This window comes from Lampris incognitus, chromosome 21 (assembly GCF_029633865.1).
Source record: "Lampris incognitus isolate fLamInc1 chromosome 21, fLamInc1.hap2, whole genome shotgun sequence".
Lineage (NCBI taxonomy): Eukaryota > Metazoa > Chordata > Actinopteri > Lampriformes > Lampridae > Lampris > Lampris incognitus.
Window position 1 is genome coordinate 10,288,768 of NC_079231.1, and position 22,061 is coordinate 10,310,828.

Consider the following 22,061-nt stretch of genomic DNA (forward strand, 5'->3'; position numbering starts at 1 on the left):
AACATGGGTCTGTTTCACTCCAATGTGTAGTCATTAGCGATGTGAACAAACCTCTTGCAGTGTTAGAAAACATTAAAATCTCAGATTTAGCTGTTTCATAGTGTTAGTCCTTGCATTAGGAGACCTGTCAATCAATGTTGGAGTGACAGCAGCTTCCAGTTCTGTGGTTTGAATTTTGGCAGTGGGGCGACCCATTGGTTTACATTAGGATAACAGATCGCCTTTAAAATAGACTAGTTGTTTGGAATAAGATGGGCTGAATTTGCCATGTGCAGCAGTAATCTAACTACCAAGCATGTGCAATGAAAGGCCCAAGAGTACGCAGGCTTTTATTTCAAGTGTTTGGCTCACCTCCAGTCAGAGAGGAGGAAAATTCATGTCCGAATTCAGCCGACAGTGTTTGATGAAAATTAATACCTGCAGATTCTTGGTCTTAAACGCCACATAGTCAGGAACCAGACATAAAGACAGACACGCACACTTTACTTTAAACATTTTGCCATTGTGTGTGTTTTTTTTTGTGTTCTTTTTTCCAGCCCCACCTTCCCCTTCCCCCACCCCATCAACCCCATGGCCTACCAGCAGCTCCTCTCACAGCAGCGAGGCCTCAGCGCCTTTGGCCACACCCCACCACTCATCCAGACCCCGCCCACTTTCTCCAGCCGCCAGCCGGGCCTGGGTCCCTCTGGACCCCCCGCCGCCACCCACAACATGCCGTCCAAGGTAATAGGACAACGCCGTCGAATGTGTCACAAATTCACACAACCATTATTTCCTAAATCTCGCTACTCCTCCAGGGACCCCCTGCAAAATCTGACGAAATGATTTTTGGCACACAGACGGGAAGAAGTCACAACTACAGACGTATTACATGTCTTTCTTACAAACAGCTCATCTCTTACTCTTTTCCAAACAAATGCACCAGCTACCAGAGGTGGAATGGAGATCTGCGAGACGATGCGGAATAAAGTCGTTCTTCTGCGAAACTTGACCAATTTTGTCCACATGCGGGCACAAAGTCCACAAAAAAAATCAAAACTCCTTGTAGCAGCTTTAACATCCTGCTACTCCCACCCCTTACAGCAGGGGTCCCCAATAGGCGGCCCGCGGGCCACATCCGGCCCATGACGGGTTGATTTATGGTCCGCGAGAATATTTGGAGAAATGCCCGAAGGAAGATTTTTTTTATTTCCCTACCAAAAAAAAAAAAATTTAATTTCTTAGTAAAAGTAAGACTAGTAATATATTGAAAAATAGATGAAAAATCTCTGTTTAAATTGTAATACCTGCAACGTATTGACACCAAAACAAACTAACGAACAACAAGCTGCTGGAGGTTGAGTGGCCCGTGGTTTTAAAAGTGGCCCTAAAAGTGGCCCGCTATGAAAAGTAATTGGGGACCCCTGCCTTACAGGGTAACCCACCAAGATGAATTCACTGTATGCTATGCTTACTCCAAGTCCACAACAACAACAGACTCATATTGTGGTTGATGTGTCGACTAATGTTTAGATACAAACTACTTTTTTGCGGGGAGGATTCCCCCCCTCCCCTTTTTCTCCCCAATTGTAGCCGGCCAAGTTCCCCCTCCCCCCCGAACAAGCGCCCCGACTGACCAGAGGAGGCGCTAGTGCAGCAATGAGGACACACACCCACATCCGGCTTCCCACCCGCAGACACGGCCAATTGTGTCTGTAGGGACGCCCGACCAAGCCGGAGGTAACACGGGGAGTCGAACCAGCGATCCCTGTGTTGGTAGGCAACGAAACAGACTGCCACGCCACCTGGACGCCCCAAACATGACTTCGCAACAGTTTATGCTCACAGAAACATTATTTGGTACAAGTACTGTAAACTGTGTTGTAAACACTGGCGCTCGTTTGGTGAAAGTGAATTTTCTCAGGCTGGGCGTGTCCATTAATTTAAAGTAAATTTGCAAATGTCTGGTTGGTCACATGACATTCTGATGAAGGCTCATGTCACATGACATGCCTTGACTTAGTGTTTCAGACATTTAGGAGTACACGGTGGAATCGTTGAGAGTCAGGGATGAGTTTGGTTTTTTTGCCAGAGCAGAAAAGAGAAGATGATACACAGTCACGCCTTCTCGTACCCTCTCAGAGGCTTTCTGCAGACTCAGTGACCTTCACAGCCAGCCAAGACAACAGACACAGCAGAGCTGGCTGTACGTTCAACTACGATGATTCAACTCCCCTGTTGTGATACGAACCGCTTTCCAGTCAGAGTTTTACCCTGCGATGTTCCCTTTTGTTGCTCTCCAGGAAATTGTGTGCTGGCAGCTTCTGAAAAACAACCGTTTAGCACAACCCGGTATTTTACTGCTGCAATTTTCAATTGTTTGTTTGCCTTCATCGTTGATTTTGTTTGTCGTCTTTCCCTGTGATGTGGGCATTACCGCCCTCCTCCGCTGGCAGCAGCACGGATCGGGGATGATTTGTGGTGTCGGCCATAAATATCCCAATCACAGCGTAGCGTCTCTCCTGAGGTAAACGCTCGGTGGGTGAGACGGGCTCGGAGAGAGAGACCCTTCATTTCCTTCAGCCTACACAGTCCCAACTCACATTTTCCCTCTTATTACTCAATAAACACCACGCCACAAATAAAGCTGCCATTCTGGCAAGTCATCCAACCTTTCAGTGAGTCCCTAAAGAAGAGACAACAACTTGCTCTTGGTTTTGAGGAGCCAGAAGCTGTTCAGATTAGTGTTAAAACGTTTTCTATGTGTAAAAATATCTGAATGTTGAGTGATAATTTTGCTTCTTTTCAATGGAAATTAATGTTTCTTAAGATTTCTTGGCTGAACAAGGAAAACAAAAAGATGTTATCTTCAAACTCTTCTTCCTCAGATAGTTTCTTCTAATAATGACAATATCTTGTCATTTATTACTAATTTTTGCAACTATTTCAGATTTTGTAGTAGTGATTAGGCAAAAACAATCATTTAAAACATACAAAAGAAACAAGCCAATAGCCCGGGGACAGGCTGCATTCATACAATATCAAATAAAGGACATATATTCACAGTCTTAATTTTTTGTTGCTTGAGTAATGTAGTGCCCAGCACCATTTTCAGAAATAATCAATAAAGGCATCGATTAGAATTTATATTTATGAATACTGAATTTGGTTGGTATTATCGCCCTTAGATGAGATTCATTTTTAACATGGACATTTTTATGAACTGTAGGTGGATTCAGCAAAGGCTTTTCTCTGTAGCTAGCTGCTCAGTCTGCATTTTCTACACAGGACCCAGTTACAACGTCACATCCTGTCTTCATCAGCAAACAGACAAATAAAGTGAAGAGGAGCCTTTTGTCTGAGAAAACAAGGATGTCTTCCGTGTGACATCTTTTTTTTTTTTAAGTGATGTTCATTCATGACGTTCATGGACCGACATCCTCTCTGCCACTGGGCTGTTCCACTGGAGTGGACTTTGCATCCAGTGCCTTGCACAAGGGCACCTGGGCAAATGCAACAGAGCTAGCAAATAGGGTTTCTCGTGTCTGTTCTCTACCGTGACCTCGAGTTGACCTCTGCCGTGTCTGAGGGAAGCAGTGAAATGAAACAAACTGCTGGCAGGTGTTTTGTCACCTATAAATTATATTTAGAAGAAGACCAAAGGTGTTAACATATACAGTAAGGTTGACTTTTGTTTAAGATTCAGTTATTTTTTGTGAAGATCTCGTTAATCACCATCTTATCTTCTCCTTTCCTCTCCTGTCCTCTTTTCCCTTATCTCCTAACTTCCTTTCCTTTCCTTTATCTCTTCCTTTCTTATCTCCTCTCCTTCCCAGAATCTAAGTGGTGACTCGGCAGTCAGCAGCACAGTTGACCCTTTGACCACCAAAAGGTCAAAGGTCAAGACTGAAGCTGATGGACTGAGACCTGCTTCTCCTTGTTCACCGGTAAGACAATACACAATGGGAGTGGGGCAGTGCACAAGTTCACAGGAGAGGTTAGAGAATAGTTAAATGTTACGCAGGACCACAGACAGCTTGTTGTGTACTTTTTTTATTGGTAGTATTCACACGGAAAGACGTGTCCCTGATAAGAAACCCCACTAATAAAACCCTCCACATTTTGATCCACTGCTGATGTCTTGGGATATTTTAATGTCATGGATCAAATCTGAGAAAACTGCTAGTATTGATCAGGATGACCCTCATCAATACAGTGTTTGGGGGCAACACATCAGAGCAGACTGTAGGGGACGCTGTCTGTTTTGCTGGTTTAAGCTGTTGGTCTGAGACACACAGTTTACCTGAGAGTCCATAATAACCTGTATAACAGCTGGCTGTGATGGTGACGTTGACATGGTTTCTACCAAAACCCGCTGTGGATAATTTTACTGTATGTAAATCTTGACCGACGTGCATCAGCACAAACTCACTGACCTGCTGTGGCAGAGGGGCTGTCTGGACAGGTGTTCAGTCTGGTTGCAGGAGTCCAAATGGACCGAGCGGATCTGGATTTCCCTTTACGCCGCCATGTGATGGCGGTTCACGTCAGGTATCTGATGGTATACAATCCCAGTCAACAGTCAGTGGCTAATGTAATTCACAGATTAAGGAGGAAAATAATACTTCTACATGTGTAAACACCAAAACAGAAATGCAGAGCAAAAAACGAAAGATTCAAAAAAATTCGGAGAAATTATCTACTTTAAAAAGCTTGTTGGCTTGTTGATTCTGAAAAAATAATAACCATTCAAATTAAAATAAGTTGTTTTTTTTTTCCTAAGGGTAGTTGATAACTTACACAGCCTTCAGAGATTTGAGGAAAAACCTCAGACAGACATTTTTCTCTTTCTAAAAAGAATCCGTAGCATTTTGGAAATAATGTCGTTACGTTCATACAAAAAAACATGCTGTACATCTGATAAAGCATCCCCCCCCCCCCATGTCTTCCTGAAATCCTGTGGCCTGATCAATGGCATGACATGGGCCCCGGGGGGCCGCATGCTCCCCTGACCCTCTTCTGAAGTGTATGGCAGTGGAAAAACTCAGCATGATAAGAGCTTTGCATCCATTCATTAGATCCCCATCCTCTCTCTCTCCCCGGCCACAGTAAACTGTGCCAGAGCACTTCATTTTTATGAAATATCGGCTAGCCGTTATTGTCATCTGAGGAGCTCTCTCCCTCTCTCTTTCTCTCTCTCTCACCTCGTTCCGTGGCCATTTGACAAATTTGTGGTTCATCTCCGGTACTGAGGCTGGTCTGCTGTTGATACATGGGGGCGTCGGTGTGCTTAGTCGTCTGGGGGCCACAAGAATTGATGAAGATAGCGTGCATGCAGCAGAGACAAACATGCTGGAGTCAGCATGTTGTGTGTGTGTGTGTGTGTGTGTGTGTGTGTGTGTGTGTGTGTGTGTGTGTGTAGGGGCACTCAAAAAGCCTGGTGGGACTCGCTACATGTCAACAAACATATCAGGAACAGTTTCTGCCTCAGACAGTGTGTGTGTGTGTGTGTGTGTGTGTGTGTGTGTGCATTTCTCACTGTCAGGGAACAGAGTTTTCCACCATGGCTCATCCTAAAGCAACTTTTTACCTCCAGGCCTCCAACACCTGTTGGTGATATTTCACCCCCGACACAGAACCAAACCCTATAAAACAGACAAACAAACAAACAAACATGGGATGTACATCAAGTTTATGTCTCTGACAATATGGTATTTTTAACAGTCTTGCATCCCGTGCTGTTCATGGACACATCTAAACTAAAGGCCTTGGGTAAATTTTCAGTGCAGTTGGTTTTCATACCGTGGCAGTGACAACGTCTCGGTCTACCTGTGAACGTATATACTGAATCCCACGTTGTACAAGTAACAGATGTGTCGGTGCTAACGTGTGGCTCTGGGCCCCCTGCAGGACCACGTGGGCAGTGGGATGGACATGAAGGACGATGTGGACAGAGAGGACTGCAAACAGGAGCCCGAGGCGCTTTACGAGACCAACTGTCACTGGGAGGGCTGCTCCAAAGAGTACGACACCCAGGACCAGCTGGTTCATGTAAGGAGGGCAAGCAGTGTGGGTGTGTGTGTGGGTGTGTCTTTACTCGTCTACCTGTTACCTGTTTTCTTAACCAACAGGTGTCTTTCAAGTTTTCTTTGGACTTGACTGTTTTGAGGATGTTAGCTAACTGTCAATCACAAATCCGTCTGAATGCGACACCTTCGTCTTGCGTCTGGACCGGCGGCATATTCAGCCGCACACTGAAAGCCGTAAAGGCTGACACACAATACTCTGCGCTAATGATGTGATACGTCATTTCCGCTGTTGGAAAACTAGCTCACATAAAAGAACCAGGATGTGGCTATTGAACAGCATCTTTGTTTTAGATTAGAAACTCAAACCAAATAAGACTTTTTCCCGTTTTGTCAGCCGACGTCGAAACACGTCACACGACGGATGGAAACACACTCAAGTTTCACGCCAGAGATACAGAAACGAACAGCAACAACTATCCCTGTTGCAGAGTAACATAGGTCAGGTTGAAAATGGAGGATTCTTTTCCCTTAAAAACCTCACTAAAACATACACAGTAAACAGCATTTCCCAGACGTTTTGTTTCGTTTTTTTACTCGTCTGGCTGGTCCTGCCGCTTAGAGCTCATTTATGCTCAACGTTACATAAATATACGTATACAGACGGAGCCTTCTGTCCGTACTCTGCGTTCATTAGGTCCGTATTTCTGCACGTTTTCTGGGAGCTTGTGGAGCTGAACAAACAGAGCAGTACCACCGGAAATCGTGGGGGCAGTGTTGCGCAGCGTAGTTAATAGCTCACGCGCGACCAGCCAGCAACACGCAACGAAGAAGACGAAGAAATGGCGGAACTTTTCGAGGCAAGGCTGTGCGAGTTGGTACGCAGCTACAAACATATTTATGACGTTACCTCGCCTGGGAACAGAGACAAACAACGGCTAATGTCTGCAATTTCTCTCATCGGTAGAATCCGGGGGAAGAATTCTCCGTCCACATGCCGCGATGTATTTAATGGCTGCACAGGCCACCGCCGTCTGCGACGCTGCCGCTTTTCTAACGGATACACGACGAGCTCCTCCACCGTCGCCATGTTTGTGCTCTTCTTTTTCTTCGTGTGAATTTCCGGCAGCCTCAACGCCTTACCTCTGAACACGGAAGCGAACTCTGAACTGCCCTCTAGTGGGTGTAATGCTTAACAACAATGCCAACGTAAAACACGGACGGGAAGAACATTTGAAACGGACTTATCTATTTACGTACATGAAGGGAGCTACACAAAGGGAGCACAAATGAGCCTTTACACAACCTAATTTTGTCGGACGAATAAACTGCATTTCAAATAAGGCCACTAGATGGCAGTGTTTAATCTGGGGACTCAATTGAAAATACTTGACGCCATACAAATGTGACAAACACCAAAGCAACTTTTTGGTTTTGTTTGGTTTTCCTCGCTACAGCTTGTACACTGGTGTGACTTCTAGTCAGGGAAATGTGGTATATACATTACCATACACAGAGCAACATCAGAAACACATAAAACATACAGGACAGTTCACGTGGTTTTGTTCAGTAGACTCACTCACTATGTAAGGGAAAAGAAGACACGGAAGAAAAGGAGACGAGAGTAGAGGAAGAACGGACTAGTTACTATCCAAATCCATAATGGTAAAATAATAACAGCTCTTGTAAAACCAGTAGCAAGAAACTGGTTTTACTGGACAGCTGCAGCATGTGAATGTGTCGGCGAGAGTTAACCTCTGGGTGTCTATAGAAGTGTCTTCCTGCCAACCACTTACCTTTTTATGTACATTCACACACCACCGATCTGACTCTGCAAGAGCGAAGGTCCGTAAAACAAGATGAGGTCTGAAGAAGGTCATTTACAGAGTCAGCTGAGAAGCTTTTGGTACCTTTCATCTCAGTGCTTTAAAATGAATACTGACCACAAGAAATACATATCTTACTGTATTTCAATACCCAGTCTTAAAGTACAACCCAGTCATTAAGCTCACAATTGCACAGTGAAACGGCCTCCACACAAAGAGGCTTTTGGGAAACCTTTTTTCGGTAAAAGGCAAAGAGGAACGTGACTTTTTATTTGAGAGAGCATGTTAAACACAGCGCCTGGTGTTCCAGCTGTGATTAACATGAGGGACTAAATAACAGGGTAGGACTGGACCGCTGCCCTCTTTCAAGCCACAGAGACGGCACTAGTGTGCCACGTGTGTGTGTGTGTGTGTGTGTGTGTGTGTGTGCCCTCTGAGCCTGAAATCACAATTATGCATGTTTAAATCTGACGTTTGTGTTTTGGGCATTTAGCTCACACTATTGTCCACAGAGACTTACAATGACTGCAACAGTAGAATACAGTTCACTTCCTGGATTATAAACCTTACAAGCAACCACCAGGAAGATGTTACAGTGTAGACAAGATAGATAGATAGATAGATAGACAGACAGATATATATAGTTAGATACATAGATGTGTTATTTTAACTGCAACAGATAGAAACTTAAAGCCAAGGTGTCTGGGTAATATAGTGGTCTATTCTGTTGCCTACCAACATGGGGATCACCGGTTCGAATCCCCGTGTTGCCTCCGGCTTGGTCGGGCGTGCCTACAGACACAATTGGCTGTGGTCACGGCACTAGCGCCTCCTCTGGTCGGTCAGGGCGCCTGTTCAGGGGGGAGGGGGAACTGGGAGGAATAGCGTGACCCTCCCACGTGCTACGTCCCCCTGGTGAAACTCCTCAATGTCAGGTGAAAAGAAGCGGCTGGTGACTCCACGTGTATCGGAGGAGGCATGTGGTAGTCTGCAGCCCTCCCCGGGTCGGCAGAGGGGGTAGAAGAGCGACCAGGATGGCTCGGAAGAGTGGGGTAATTGGCCGGATACAATTGGGGAGAAAAAGGGGGTAAAATAAATAAATGTAAAAAAAAAAAGAAACTTAAAGCACAATACACTGAATCAACTCACGGTACTCATACAGAGATAGTCATAGCAGATAGCGCTAACACAGCAGAGCCCTACTTGTTCATGATGTCTGTTTAAAGACGGTCGTCTCACAGATTCAGGGTGTGAATGTTGGCTCTCAGCTGCATTTGCAATTAAATTGCAACTGTCATTTATTTATTCATTTATTTTTTGGGAATGTTCCGGAGCATTAAGGCCGAATGATACATTTTCCAGCTTTCTGGGCAGTTTTCTCATGGCTACATGGATATAAGGGAAATACAGCGTCCAGTATGTTTCCGCAGGTTAAAGCACAGGTCGGTGGACCAGAACAAGGCCATGGTACGGTGGAATCAAACTGAGTCGTTTCAGGGCCCCGGACCCACTTAGCCGCTAAACAGCACCGGTTGTCAAATCAGTGCCGTCTGTAATGAGGGAGCGTTTTCAAGTAAAGCCCAACCTGCCCCGACCTGCAGGCCAGGCCTCGTGCCAAGACACTGGAACAAGGCATCAATCTTTGGAGAGAAGGACTGAGATGGGTGCAATTGCGCCAGACGTGTATATAAACTGGCCTTCCTACCGACGATGGATTTGAGTAAAACCGCTTCAGGCAGCGCATTCCTTCATTAAAGCGAGGAAATGGTCTGTGTTTATGCCATACACAAACAACAGCATGCACACGGCAGCACAGACCAGTGTAATTTACCCATATGCACTTATATGCAAGCATGCAGGCTCACACTTATAGTACTAACACAACCACTTCACACACCTGCAGACTGCTGTGCACACACACACACACACACACGCACACACACATGACAGCACAACATGCAAACACATGTACACCCACTCAAACAGTCTTCTTACAGTACTAACACAACCACTTCACACACCTGCAGACGGCCATGCACACACACATGCATGCACACACACACACACGCACGCACGCACACACACACACACACGGCCTTAGCTATGTTTCAACCGTTTCAATTGAAAAGGCCTCAAACTGACATGCAAGAATATATATATATATATATATATATATATGTGTGTGTGTGTGTGTGTGTGTGTGTGTGTGTGTGTGTGTGTATATATGTGTATATATAGATGTGACTGCTATAGACGTGACCACTGAACAATGCTGAATAGAAAATGAATATATGATTATATAGCGATGAGCTGTGGTTACTTCATTCAAAGATGACAGTGAGAACCACCACTAGTGGGCGCTCAGCCAACATTGAGCGATCACTGAACTTGACCTGACCTGTCCAAAACATCAGCAAGCAAAGGCGCTCAATGAGAGGACAATGAAACACAGCTCTCCTCGTGCTGCTGAGAAACAGACAACATTTAGACGAGAAAACAGCACGTCTCGTTGAAGGGTTGGGGCTAATTGTCGATCGTTAAAACTGTTTTATGTGAGCTGACACACGGCACTATGTAACACACAGTGCTATTCAGTGCAGACTAGTAGCTACCGAGGAGGGCGAGGCTTCTCCTCATCCCACAGCAAAAACTTCATTGTTTGGGTGTTTAATGAAGGGAACTGTTTGGATTATTTCCACGTGGAGCTGTCCATGACTCCATCATGCTGAACGTGCACGTAATGAAATTACGTTTAAGCCCGAAAATACGGTTATTGATGCAAACCAACCTGAAGCTTTTTTCTTTTTTTTGTGGGTAGCGCCCCACATTAGCTCTTGAAACAGACCCCCAAATGCTTAAGGCCGCCTAGCATGCACACACACACACACACACACAATGTGCACACCAGGACAGCGATCACAAGCCCTGTGATTGACGGCGTAACTTGTAGTATCTTTGATGAGATCTTCATCACGTGCAGCATGGCTCTGTGTGCTTTATCACAGAGGCGTTTAAATGGGCCGTGTCATTCAGTTCAGGACCCGGTGGGGGTCTTTGCTGTGGCTCTGGATCTTTCTTGGGGAGTTTCCAGACAACAGGGTGGAATGTGAACAGGTGACGGTTTTAACCTCTAGCTCACAGCATCTTGATACAACACGCAGCTGTGGACACAACCACACGGCGGCATTTTCAGGGACCCGCCCTCCAACTTCTGGGCCACAGTGTGGCCTCTCTAACAGCTAGGGCACCGGGCCACCAGGTCAGATCCACTTGCACCAACAGAGCCTTAGACTATCTAAATGCAACATGAAACATGACTTGGCAACCTTCCTGTCCAAAGACACTCAGTTATGTGTGTGTGTGTGTGTGTGTGTGTGTTTGTGTGTGTTTGTACAACCATGGATGTTTTTTTTATATACATATATATATATATGGTTGTGTGCATTTGTGTTCATGGGGTGTGTGTACATGCTCACAGATGCTTTTGAGCTCCTGCCACGTATGTCCTCGTGTTTACATGTGTGTGTGTATGTGTTGTGTGTGTGTGTGTGTGTGCATATATATGTCCACAGCACATCAACAATGACCACATCCATGGGGAGAAGAAGGAGTTTGTGTGTCGCTGGGAGGACTGCTCCAGGGAGCAGAAGCCCTTTAAGGCCCAGTACATGCTGGTGGTTCACATGCGACGGCACACGGGGGAGAAACCACACAAGTGCACGGTGGGTAACCAAACAGCAGCTGTTCAGGCTCACGGACCATATACCTGCACACACACACACACACACACACACACACACACACACACACACACACACACACACACACACACAGTTAATGTGTGCAGCTGTCCCTCTCTCTCTCTCTTTCTGAATGGGACATAAACACATACAGAAATACACACACCTTAACATGTATACACACATGTGGGCAACACCTTCATACACCATCCTCTCTCTCCCACGGCCACACACACAAAGGACATATTTTCACACAGATACACCTTATCCATTCCCATGACAAATGACACAAGTCATTTTGCATAATGCCAAATTTGATTGCATGGGGGGTGTCCGGGTGGCGTGGCGGTCTATTCCGTTGCCTACCAACATGGGGCTCGCCGGTTTGAATCCCCATGTTATCTCTGGCTTAGTCGGGCGTCCCTGCAGACACAATTGGCCGTGTCTGCGGGCGGGAAGCCTGACGTGGGTATGTGTCCTGGTCACTGCACTAGCGCCTCCTCTGGTCGGCCGGGGCGCCTGTTCGCGGGGGGGGAGAACTGGGGGGAATAGTGTGAGCCTCCCACATGCTACGTCCCCCTGGTGAAACTCCTCACTGTCAGGGGAAAAGAAGCGGCTGGTGACTCCACATGTATGGGTGGAGGCATGCGGTAGTCTGCAGCCCTCCCCGGATCAGCAGAGGGGGTGCAGCAGAGACCGGGACGGCTCAGGAGAGCGGGGTATTTGGCTGGATACAATTGGGGAGAGATGGTAACAGCTTTGAGCATTAGACTGCTCTCACGACAGGAAAAGTAGAATGTTAAACACTGGTGTCAGACTCTTCGGTGGGATTACACGTGTGTGTTTGGTTTCCACGGCAGTTTGAGGGATGCTCCAAAGCTTACTCCCGTCTGGAGAACCTCAAGACTCACCTGCGCTCACACACGGGCGAGAAACCATACGTCTGCGAGCACGAAGGATGCCACAAGGCGTTCTCCAACGCCTCGGACCGGGCCAAGCACCAGAACCGGACTCACTCCAATGAGGTACGTGACACCCCCAGTGATCATTATCATCACCCTGTTCTCCCTTCAACAACAACCCCACTTACCACACAGCCCCCCCCCCACCCACCCACCCAACGCCACAGCGGTCCCTCCTGGCCTGAACTTCATACAGACTTCCTTATAGAGCTCCATTACAAATTCTCTTAGACTTTCTCTGGGAAGAGACGAGCTTTTTAGCAATTGAAGTGGCCAACTTGAAAAATTGCGGTGTTGAGGGAAGTGACGGAGTGGGCAGAGTGGGGGTGGGGGTGGGGGTTCGCCTTTGTCTGCATTGGGCTGCATCCTGAATGTCCTCATCCCTGAGGCAATGTTTGCTTTGGGTTTTAGCAGGAGGGGGATGTGCTCTCTAAGTAATTACTGTCCCGTCTCTGGTGTGATTGTGTGGTCATCTGTGTGTGTGTGTGTGTGTGTGCGCGCGTGGGTGCACAGCCATATGCCGCTGCACACAGGTGTTGGCCTTTATTTGTGCAAGTGTGTGATTTGCTTTGGCGCTCCTGTGCAAGAGAGCACGTTTGTGGGTAAATAATGAGCAGTAGAACTAATGAGCGTGGCAACTCACAATGCATTTGCGCGCATCAGGCTCATCTCCCCCACCCCCCGCCCCAAACCTCCAACCCACCCGCCCTCCAACACCCCCCACCAAGCAGGACCACCTGCAGATGCTGAATAGAAAATGAAAGTTGGAAGCATTACAGAAGCTGCCTATCTATCAGGAGGAATCAGGGTGTGGGAATTCAAAACCCCTGCAGTATCTCTCTCTCTCACACACACACACACACACACACACACACACACACACACACACACACACACACACACACACACACACACACACTCACACACACACTCACACACACACACACACACACACACACACACACACACACACACACACACACACACACACACACATCTGCATTGGTTCTACACACCCACACCCACAGTGATGAATCACACACAGACACTGTAAGGCAGTGATGGGGAAGACTTCCTCTAAAACTCCCTTTTAGCTTGTTGGAAAACAGGATGGATTATTTACATGAGATGGTAAAACATGAAAACATCAAACTCACATATGACGGCTGAAGTTTTAATCTGAAAGGACAACAGCGGAAGCGATTCATCCTTTTTGCTAATGCCTTTGTATCGGTGTGTGTTGGTACTCACAAGGGTGACCAGATGCAAACAGCCCCAATGCAGGACAATCCACAAGCTTTTTAGGGACCATGCATGACACTTATACTCTGTTCATACTCCAGGTACCAGTGCTAACATGTATACAACACCATATGAAGCTGACTAGGGCCTAATTACACACCTTCATAATATCCCGCCTGCAGTTACACTCTTGCTCTCTATTGGCACACGGTCACATCGTAGCGAATTCAGGGGGCAGCCGGGAAGCACCACAGCCGGGACATGAACCAGGGTCGCCCGCACCGTGAGCAAATGCGCTAACTAGTCAACTAAAGGGTCTGACCCGTTAGCCAAGGGCTAGCTAGTCTACACAGCTATAATCTTTCCACTACCCCCCTCTTTCGGGAAGCGCATCCCCGCACTTCAGCATACCAAATCCTTCACGCCTCTGGGCACACGCGCTTCCGACGGCCTCACGGTCTCACCATCCCACTTTGGACACCAATGTAGTGAATTCAGGGGGCGGCTGGGACACAAACCCAGATCACGGGTGTGTGGTGCGGGTGTGGACGACCCGGGTTCGCTTCCCGGCTGCCCCGGAATTCACTACAATATAATGTGCTTGATGACAGATTAGAAAATAAATAGCTATAGCCGTGACCACTGAATAATGAACGCAGTCTTTGCCAGTCTACATTTGTGGTGTTTTCTGACTTAAGAGTATGTTCATTTACAGTCCATCAAATTCTGGGATATGATGAAGTGGAGACGTCAAAGCAGAGCGTGCCAGAGATGATAAAACTGATCATTTCATGTTTGAATGGTGAAACCTGTACTTTTCTTATTTTGCCTCAAAACGCGGGTTGTCGTCTCAGCGTGTGGGACAAAGGGCCAAAATGCTGTGCAGTGCCATGTGTACCTTGTCAGTTTTGCTGACCACTCTTGCATGAACATTTCCTCACTTCTTTACGGAGTACCTCTCCACGCCAGCATCATGGAAAGAGTGTGGACCAGCACAAAATGAAGTTAAAGCGGCATGCTTTCAAACTCCAGAATTCCCAAGCCTTAAAAAAATAATTTCAAATTGCAGCATTTTATACCGGCTAGCTTGGAAGTCTATTCCGTTGCCTACCAACACGGGGCTCGCCGGTTCGAATCCCTGTGTTACCTCCGGCTTGGTCGGGTGTCCCTACAGACACAATTGGCCGTGTCTGTGGGTGGGAAGCCGGATGTGGGTATGTGTCCTGGTCGCTGCACTAGCGCCTCCTCTGGTCGGTCGGGGGCACCTGTTCAGGGGGGAATAGCATGATCCTCCCACGCGCTACGTCCCCCTGGTGAAACTCCTGGCTGTCGGGTGAAAAGAGGCGGCTGGCGACTCCACATGTATGGGAGGAGGCATGTGGTAGTCTGCAGCCCTCCCCGGATCAGCACAGGGGGTGCAGCAGTGACCAGGACGGCTCAGAAGAGTTGGGGTAATTGGCCAAGTACAACTGGGAGAAAAGGGGGGGGGTGTGAATTGCAATATAATCAACTCTAAACTATCACTGCAGTGTCGATTCACAGCTCGAATATATAAAATACATGATGAAAGGTCCTAGAAACACAAGTGTTTATTCCCATTTCTGTTTGTGTCCCCAGAAACCCTATGTGTGTAAAATCCCCGGATGTACCAAGCGCTACACGGACCCCAGCTCGCTCAGGAAGCACGTGAAGACAGTCCACGGACCCGAAGCCCACGTCACCAAAAAGCAGCGCAGTGACCTGCCGCCGAGGCCTCCGCCGCCCAGGGAGAACGGCGAGAACGAGACGGGCGCCCGGGACCGAATACGAGAAGACAAGTTATCAGACAGCGGCGCCCCCAGAGGCATGGAGGACTACCTGCACATCAAATCCATCAAGACGGAGAGCTCTGTGGTAAGATCGGCCGGCAAACCGAACTGGAGTTCTTGTCAAGGATTTAGAAAGATTATTTGGGGTCCATCAGGCATTTCAAAACCAGAAGACAATTTCTACCATTGTTTTTAATACTACATATGTCGTATGAAAACGACGGGACTCTTCACAGGGTGCAAGACAGCACAAAACACACAAGTGGCATTAGACAGAAACACACACAAACATTTGACTACCTATATTCAAGATTTAGTGTCTACTTTATATTAGAGCTGCATTTGCATACAGTATGACTGCAGCTGTGTAGGAAAACGGCACCGGATCTACAACACTGGAATGTCACTTGGACTGTAATTTTCATGTAAATACAGTAATTTCATTCCTCCATACTACCAAAGCCTTCTAGCCTCGTCTTTTAACAGCCTCCAGACTCTGTTTGTTGAGAGATGAAACACCAAAAGGCTTTGCTGTGAGTCTGTCATGTAGACTGTTAGACTATGTTCGTCTGTCCAGTACTTTGCCTGCGACTAACAACGCCTCGTCCCCGTAACCTTCCTCTCTTGTGAGGCTGAGCTTGCTGCTTGATCCTCTCCGTTTCTTTTCCCCTCCAAACTCTCCGTGAGGACAGACGTTACTCAGGTGAGCCCGGCTTCGGTCCATTACGTCATCTGTCATCACGTGAAGGGTTTTCACTCCAAAATGTGGCACCAACCGAACAGAAAAACAGCACCTCCTCTTTAAATAAGACTGCTAATTCAAAACTACAACTTGTTATGGATTATTATTTGAGGTCTTAGCCAGCCAGTGACTTTTGGTCACCATGCAGAAACACGTGGCCTGTTTCTTTTGCATGGCTGCAATCCTCCAATGGGATAAAGGATCAAAACGGGGTTTTTTTTCCCCCGTTTGTTGCACTGTAGTGTTGGTTTCTACATGAGTAATACAATATCCTGACAGGAACGAATAACGTTTATCTCATGGTAGAGACCACCGACGATGAACTTTATTTTGTAACACTCTGACTAACAGTGCAGCTGGCAGTTATTTTTCAACATTCTGATTCGGCATTTTGAAGTTAACTCCCTCACACATTCACACACTTCTCCACCATTATCATCTGCACGACAGAGGAGCAAGAAACGTTTTGTGCAATGTGGTTCATGTTAACACCAGAGTTTTACCGCTTAGATTTTTGGCATTATTTTGAAATTAGAATTTGCGCAAAGCGTTGTGAAATACTGACCGTTTCTGTCTATGCATATCATCCATATGAACCGATTATAGTCCATTATTCAGCATGCATCATATCACCCATACTTTCATATCTGTCACTAACCTATCACACACACATCTTCCAGCTCACTACTACTACTACTGCTACTACTACTACTACTACTACTACTACTACTACTACTACTACTACTACTTTCGGCTGCTCCTGTTAGGTCATCCATTTCCATCTCTTCCTGTCCTCTGCATCTTCTCTGTCACACCAGCCACCTGCATGTCCTCTCTCACCACATCCGTAAACCTCCTCTTTGGCCTTCCTCTTTTCCTCCCCCCTGGCAGCTCCACATTTAGCATCCTTCTCCCAGTATACCCAGCACCTCTCCTCCACACATGTCCAAGGCATCATCTTCCAGCTCAGAAATGATAAAGAAAAACAACTGTAGCTGATATTGAAACTCTGGGGGTTGAGTTTTGCATGCTGGGCAGGCAGTGCCAATGTTCAAGCTGTGATCAAAACACCATTTTGGTGCTAAATAAACTGGTTCCAATGGGGCAGGGGATGTGGGCGGGGCCAACTCAGGCAGGCATCACCTTGATTGACAGTTGTGTTTTGCAAGGTCTACTGGACCCAACAGTAGGATAAGACCATGGCATTTACCACCCAAATGGAAATTTGATTTACCAGGTGTTTGGTGGAAGATAACCTGTATCATACCCAGTGGGTCTGTTAAATTTTAATTCAAGTTAGTTTTACTGTTATGGGTGAGACGATCTGCTCTAAAAACACACCTATGGAAAATCCACTGTGCACTCACATAAAGGGAGTAAGAACTGGACAGTGGTGAATCATCAGCCGTTGTTTTAGGATTACTGTGACAATATGTGGGGATCGCCAGTTCGAATCCTCATGTGACCTCCAGCTTGGTAGGGCATCCGTACAGACACAATAGGCCTAACTGTGGGTATGTGTCCTGGTCGCTGCACTTGCGCCTCCTCTGGTCAGTTGGGGCCCCTGTTCAGGGGAGAGGGGGAACTGGGGGGAATAGCGTGATCCGCCCATGCGTCCCCCTGGTGAAACTCCTCACCGTCAGGTGAAAAGAAGCAGCTGGCGACACCACATGTATGGGAGGAGGCATGTGGTAGTCTGCAGCCCTCCCCGGATCAGCAGAGGGGGTGGAGCAGCAACCGGGACAGCTCACAAGAGTGGGGCAATTGGCCAAGCACAACTGGGGAGAAAGGGGCGGGGGGATAAAAAAAGATATGAAAAGGTTCCCTTTTGAACAACAGGATTAACGAAGTTTAGAAGAAAACAGGTATTTTTACACATTTCTAAATCAAATGTGGTAGGAAGTTAATCTTCACATAGTTTAGTTGCGTTGATTTATTCACACACTGAAATGACAAAACACAGAGAGCGGTAAAAGATGAGAGGATAAGGACATTTTAAACAGATTAAAAAAAAGCAACCCAAGGGGGGATATGACACATTTCACCTCACAAGAAACTCCAAAAACGAACAAACGGCCTTTTTTTCTCTTTTCAAGCAGGAAAAGCAGAAACTGATGATCTAATGGGCTCGCGCTCCAACTCGGGCAGTCTTTCATCCTGCCCATTTCTAATTCACAGACAGACTAAAACAGTCTGTAATCTGCAGTACTTCACCGCCCCCCCCCTCCCCCCCAAACACACACACACACACACACACACACACACACACACACACACACACACACACACACACACACACACACACACACAAACTCCCACTGATTATTTACAATTAGGGTCGGGGTGGATAAAAGCCTTCTGCCACAAAAAGGACTTCAGTCCTTAAAAGATGGTAAACAAGAGATTTGTTTTTCTCTGCCATCTTTCTCTCTCTCTTTTCTCTATTCCATTCTTTTTTTCCTTCACCCCCCTGCTTCCTATCCTCCTCTGCTTTCCCTGCCTCTTCTCTTTATATCCCCTTCCTCTTATCCTCCTCTCTGCCACCATCTCTCTTCCTCTTTGTCTTCCATCTCTTGCCCCATCCTCCAATTTCTATTTCCTCTCCACCTCTCCCTGCCCCCTCCCCCCCACTCTCTCTCTCCAGATGTATCAGTCCAGCCCTGGCGGTCAGTCGTCATGTAGCAGCGAGCCATCGCCCCTTGGCAGTGCCGCCAACAATGACAGTGGAGTAGAGATGGCAGCGTACAGCGGGGGGAGTCTGGGGGACCTCACCACGCTGGACGAACTGCCCTCGACCGACCTGCTAGGCTCAGACGGCTCCCCAGGCGGGGCAGTAGTAGTGGGCCTTCACCTTCGCAAGCAGCTGGGAACCGGCCTGCGCCTTGAGCATCTGAAGAGGGAGAAACTGAAGGCAGTGGGGGACTCCTGTCTGTGGGCCGGCAACCCGGTAGTGCCGGCACCGACCCACAGCACCAAACTGCCACCCATCCTGACAGGCGGTGAGTGGACAGGCTAACTGGCGGTGAGGCCGCTTCCTCATTCTGGAGATATTTTAAGTTTCATGAAGACCAACATCAATAACAGAAAATCAAGTTTCACGTCGTCCTTTACTGTTTTCAGAGGTATTCTGAACATTTTAAACAGTTTTAAATGGCCTCCTTTTTAGAGCTTATGTTTTTTTTATTTCTCATCTGTGTTTTCAGTACGCCTGCTGAATTGTGATTTCTCTCCGCATCTCTCAGGGTCCCTCGTGGAGAGCCCAGGTATGGTTGGGGGCCCCACATCAGTCCCCGTCCCCGGCTTGGGCAACCTGTTCCTGGGTAAGATGACACTGCTGGGCCAGATGTCGGAGCGCCGGGACAGTACCTCCAGTACCCTGAGCTCCGTGTACACTCTCAGCCGCAGGTCCTCCGGCATCTCCCCCTGCTTCTCCAGCCGACGCTCCAGCCAGGCCTCACAATCCAGCACCAGTCGTTGTGTCAACATCAGCTCGGCTGACTCCTATGACCCCATCTCCACCGATGTCTCCCGGCGCTCCAGCATAGCCAGCCAGTTTGCGGGAGGTGGGGGTGGAGCAGGAGCGGGCAGAGGAGGAGGTCTGCCCAGCCCCCTCAGCCTGACCCCCGCCCAGCACTACCGCCTCAAGGCAAGGTATGCTGCAGCAACTGGGGGTGCGCCTCCAACACCCCTCCCAAATATGGAGCGAATGAGTCTGAAAACCCGCCTGGCATTGTATGGGGACTCCCAGGAGACCTGCAGCTCCAACAGTGCAATGGGTGTGCCTCCCAAGTGGTGCGGTAACTATGCAGCTCGCAGCCTGATGCCACATGAGGCCCCATCTAATGTCCGCCGTCGAGCCAGCGATCCCGTCAGATGGCCTGCCGTGGAGTCCCTCTGCCAACCCCAAATACAGCGCTACAACAGTATGGGTGCACTGGCAGTTAGAGGTGGGCTGCACCCCCAGCCACTTCTTGCTGCAGATCGGAGACTTACAGCCCAGCAAGGCTATCTGCAATCAAACGGCAGCCCACACCACTTCTCTTATGTCCAGCAGCCACCCAGTATCTCTGAAAACATAAACGTGGAGACCATGACGGGGGACATACCGGTGGAAGCCATGGTGCTGTCAGAGGATGTCGTACAGTTCCTCAGCCCAGAGAACGGATCAGTCCATACCCGACAAGTACAAACTCTCCAGGGAAATGCAAACTTCCAGCTGCAGCCGTACTCCCAGGGAAACACGACTATCCTGGATGCAAACATGAACCCAGCTTCCTCAGCCACACCAGCTTGCAGTATGAGCCCAGGACAGCAGCAGCAACAGCAGTTGTGTCTGTCTTCCATCAGGCACCGTTGTTCCAACACTTCCATCCAGTGTAACAAAGTATCCTCAGATACCATGGGGAGTACTACCCTGCACTTGTCCAAACCACAGTTCAGAGGAAACCTGACCATTTTCCAGCAGAACCAAAACTTTGGATCTTTCCACAGCAATCTCAGCTCCAACCAACAGGCAGTGGAGAAGCTCGAGTACGCAACCCAGCAGAGACACCAATCCCACAGCACTGATACACAAACAAACTTTTTGCAACAACAAAGGTTTGAGCAGATCTCAAATCTCAATGAACCAAACAGCTCCCAGTGTCGGTTTGACCAAAGGATTGGTCTTTATGATGCTAACGGTAATTCCACTCATCGTCTGTCTTGTCATAACATGTCAAGAGTCAGTGCAGGCATGCAGAGCCCTAGCTGCAAGCAGCAGACTATGCAGACAGCTGACACGCATTACAATGATTTGGGGGCACAGTCTGTTGTAATTAAACTTGAGGATTGTGATGAATCACATGTGGTATCACATCAACAGAACATGACATCCCAGCATCCAAAGCAATGTAAGAATCAAGGACTTCTTCAGCCAAGGCCACCCACAAGACCCAAGTCCCTAACAAGGCACCATTCAGGGCAAAACACAATGCCGCAAATGGGCATCGCTCAGTCCAACCCGAACCCAGATACTATGACTAACATGTCTGCTGATAGGGTTGTGGGACAGCACTGCAATGGCAATTCTGAAGATAATGCTGTGTACTACACAGGACAGATTCAGGTGTTTGAAACCAATGGGAACATGGACCATCATCTCTCTCCTGTGGTGGATGTATCCCAGCTTGTCCCAGGAGGCACTGAAAACAATGTCATGGCATCTCCGCGGGCAGATGCCCACCAGGTATCAGGAGCTGTAGATTGTAACACAGTAGCAGAGACTCAGATGCAGATAGACTTTGACAGCATGCTGGATGATGGGGATCATTCCAGCCTCATGTCAGGGACCCTGAGTCCGGGTCTACTGCAGAATTTGTCCCAGAACTCCTCGCGCCTCACCACCCCAAGGAATTCAGTAACCCTGCCCTCGGTGCCAGCAGGGACTGGAAACATGGCCATCGGAGACATGAGCTCTTTGCTGTCAACTCTGGCAGAAGAGAGCCAGTTCCTCAACTTGATGTCCTAGCCACATGGCCCAAACTGTGCTCACAGAAAAAGGGAATATCAGTGAACATACCTGCAGAATTGGTCTGCAGGTATATCTGACAGTTGGCTGCAATGCCCGACAACACATTTGACCCAGAACTCAGAATAAGTAGCAAATAAAAATAAACCAGACACAGTTGTGTGCCTGAAAACGCCTCTGTTCATGTGACTCCTAAGTTCATGTACAGTCTCATTTGTTAAACTCTA

The 22,061-nt window shown here is 47.7% G+C and overlaps 1 protein-coding gene across 1 annotated transcript in view; it reads left to right on the forward strand.

Annotated features, from left to right (window-relative positions):
* LOC130131811 (zinc finger protein GLI2-like) overlaps positions 1-21,834 on the forward strand; it is an 88,916-nt gene extending 67,082 nt beyond the window's left edge. The window contains exons 6-14 of the mRNA XM_056301586.1: positions 537-723; positions 3,816-3,926; positions 5,890-6,030; positions 11,404-11,553; positions 12,432-12,596; positions 15,393-15,668; positions 18,970-19,324; positions 19,568-21,537; positions 21,595-21,834. Of these exons, the coding sequence (XP_056157561.1) occupies positions 537-723; positions 3,816-3,926; positions 5,890-6,030; positions 11,404-11,553; positions 12,432-12,596; positions 15,393-15,668; positions 18,970-19,324; positions 19,568-21,537; positions 21,595-21,834 (3,595 nt within the window). The remainder of the gene's footprint in view (positions 1-536; positions 724-3,815; positions 3,927-5,889; positions 6,031-11,403; positions 11,554-12,431; positions 12,597-15,392; positions 15,669-18,969; positions 19,325-19,567; positions 21,538-21,594) is intronic.
* Positions 21,835-22,061: the final 227 nt, after the last annotated feature.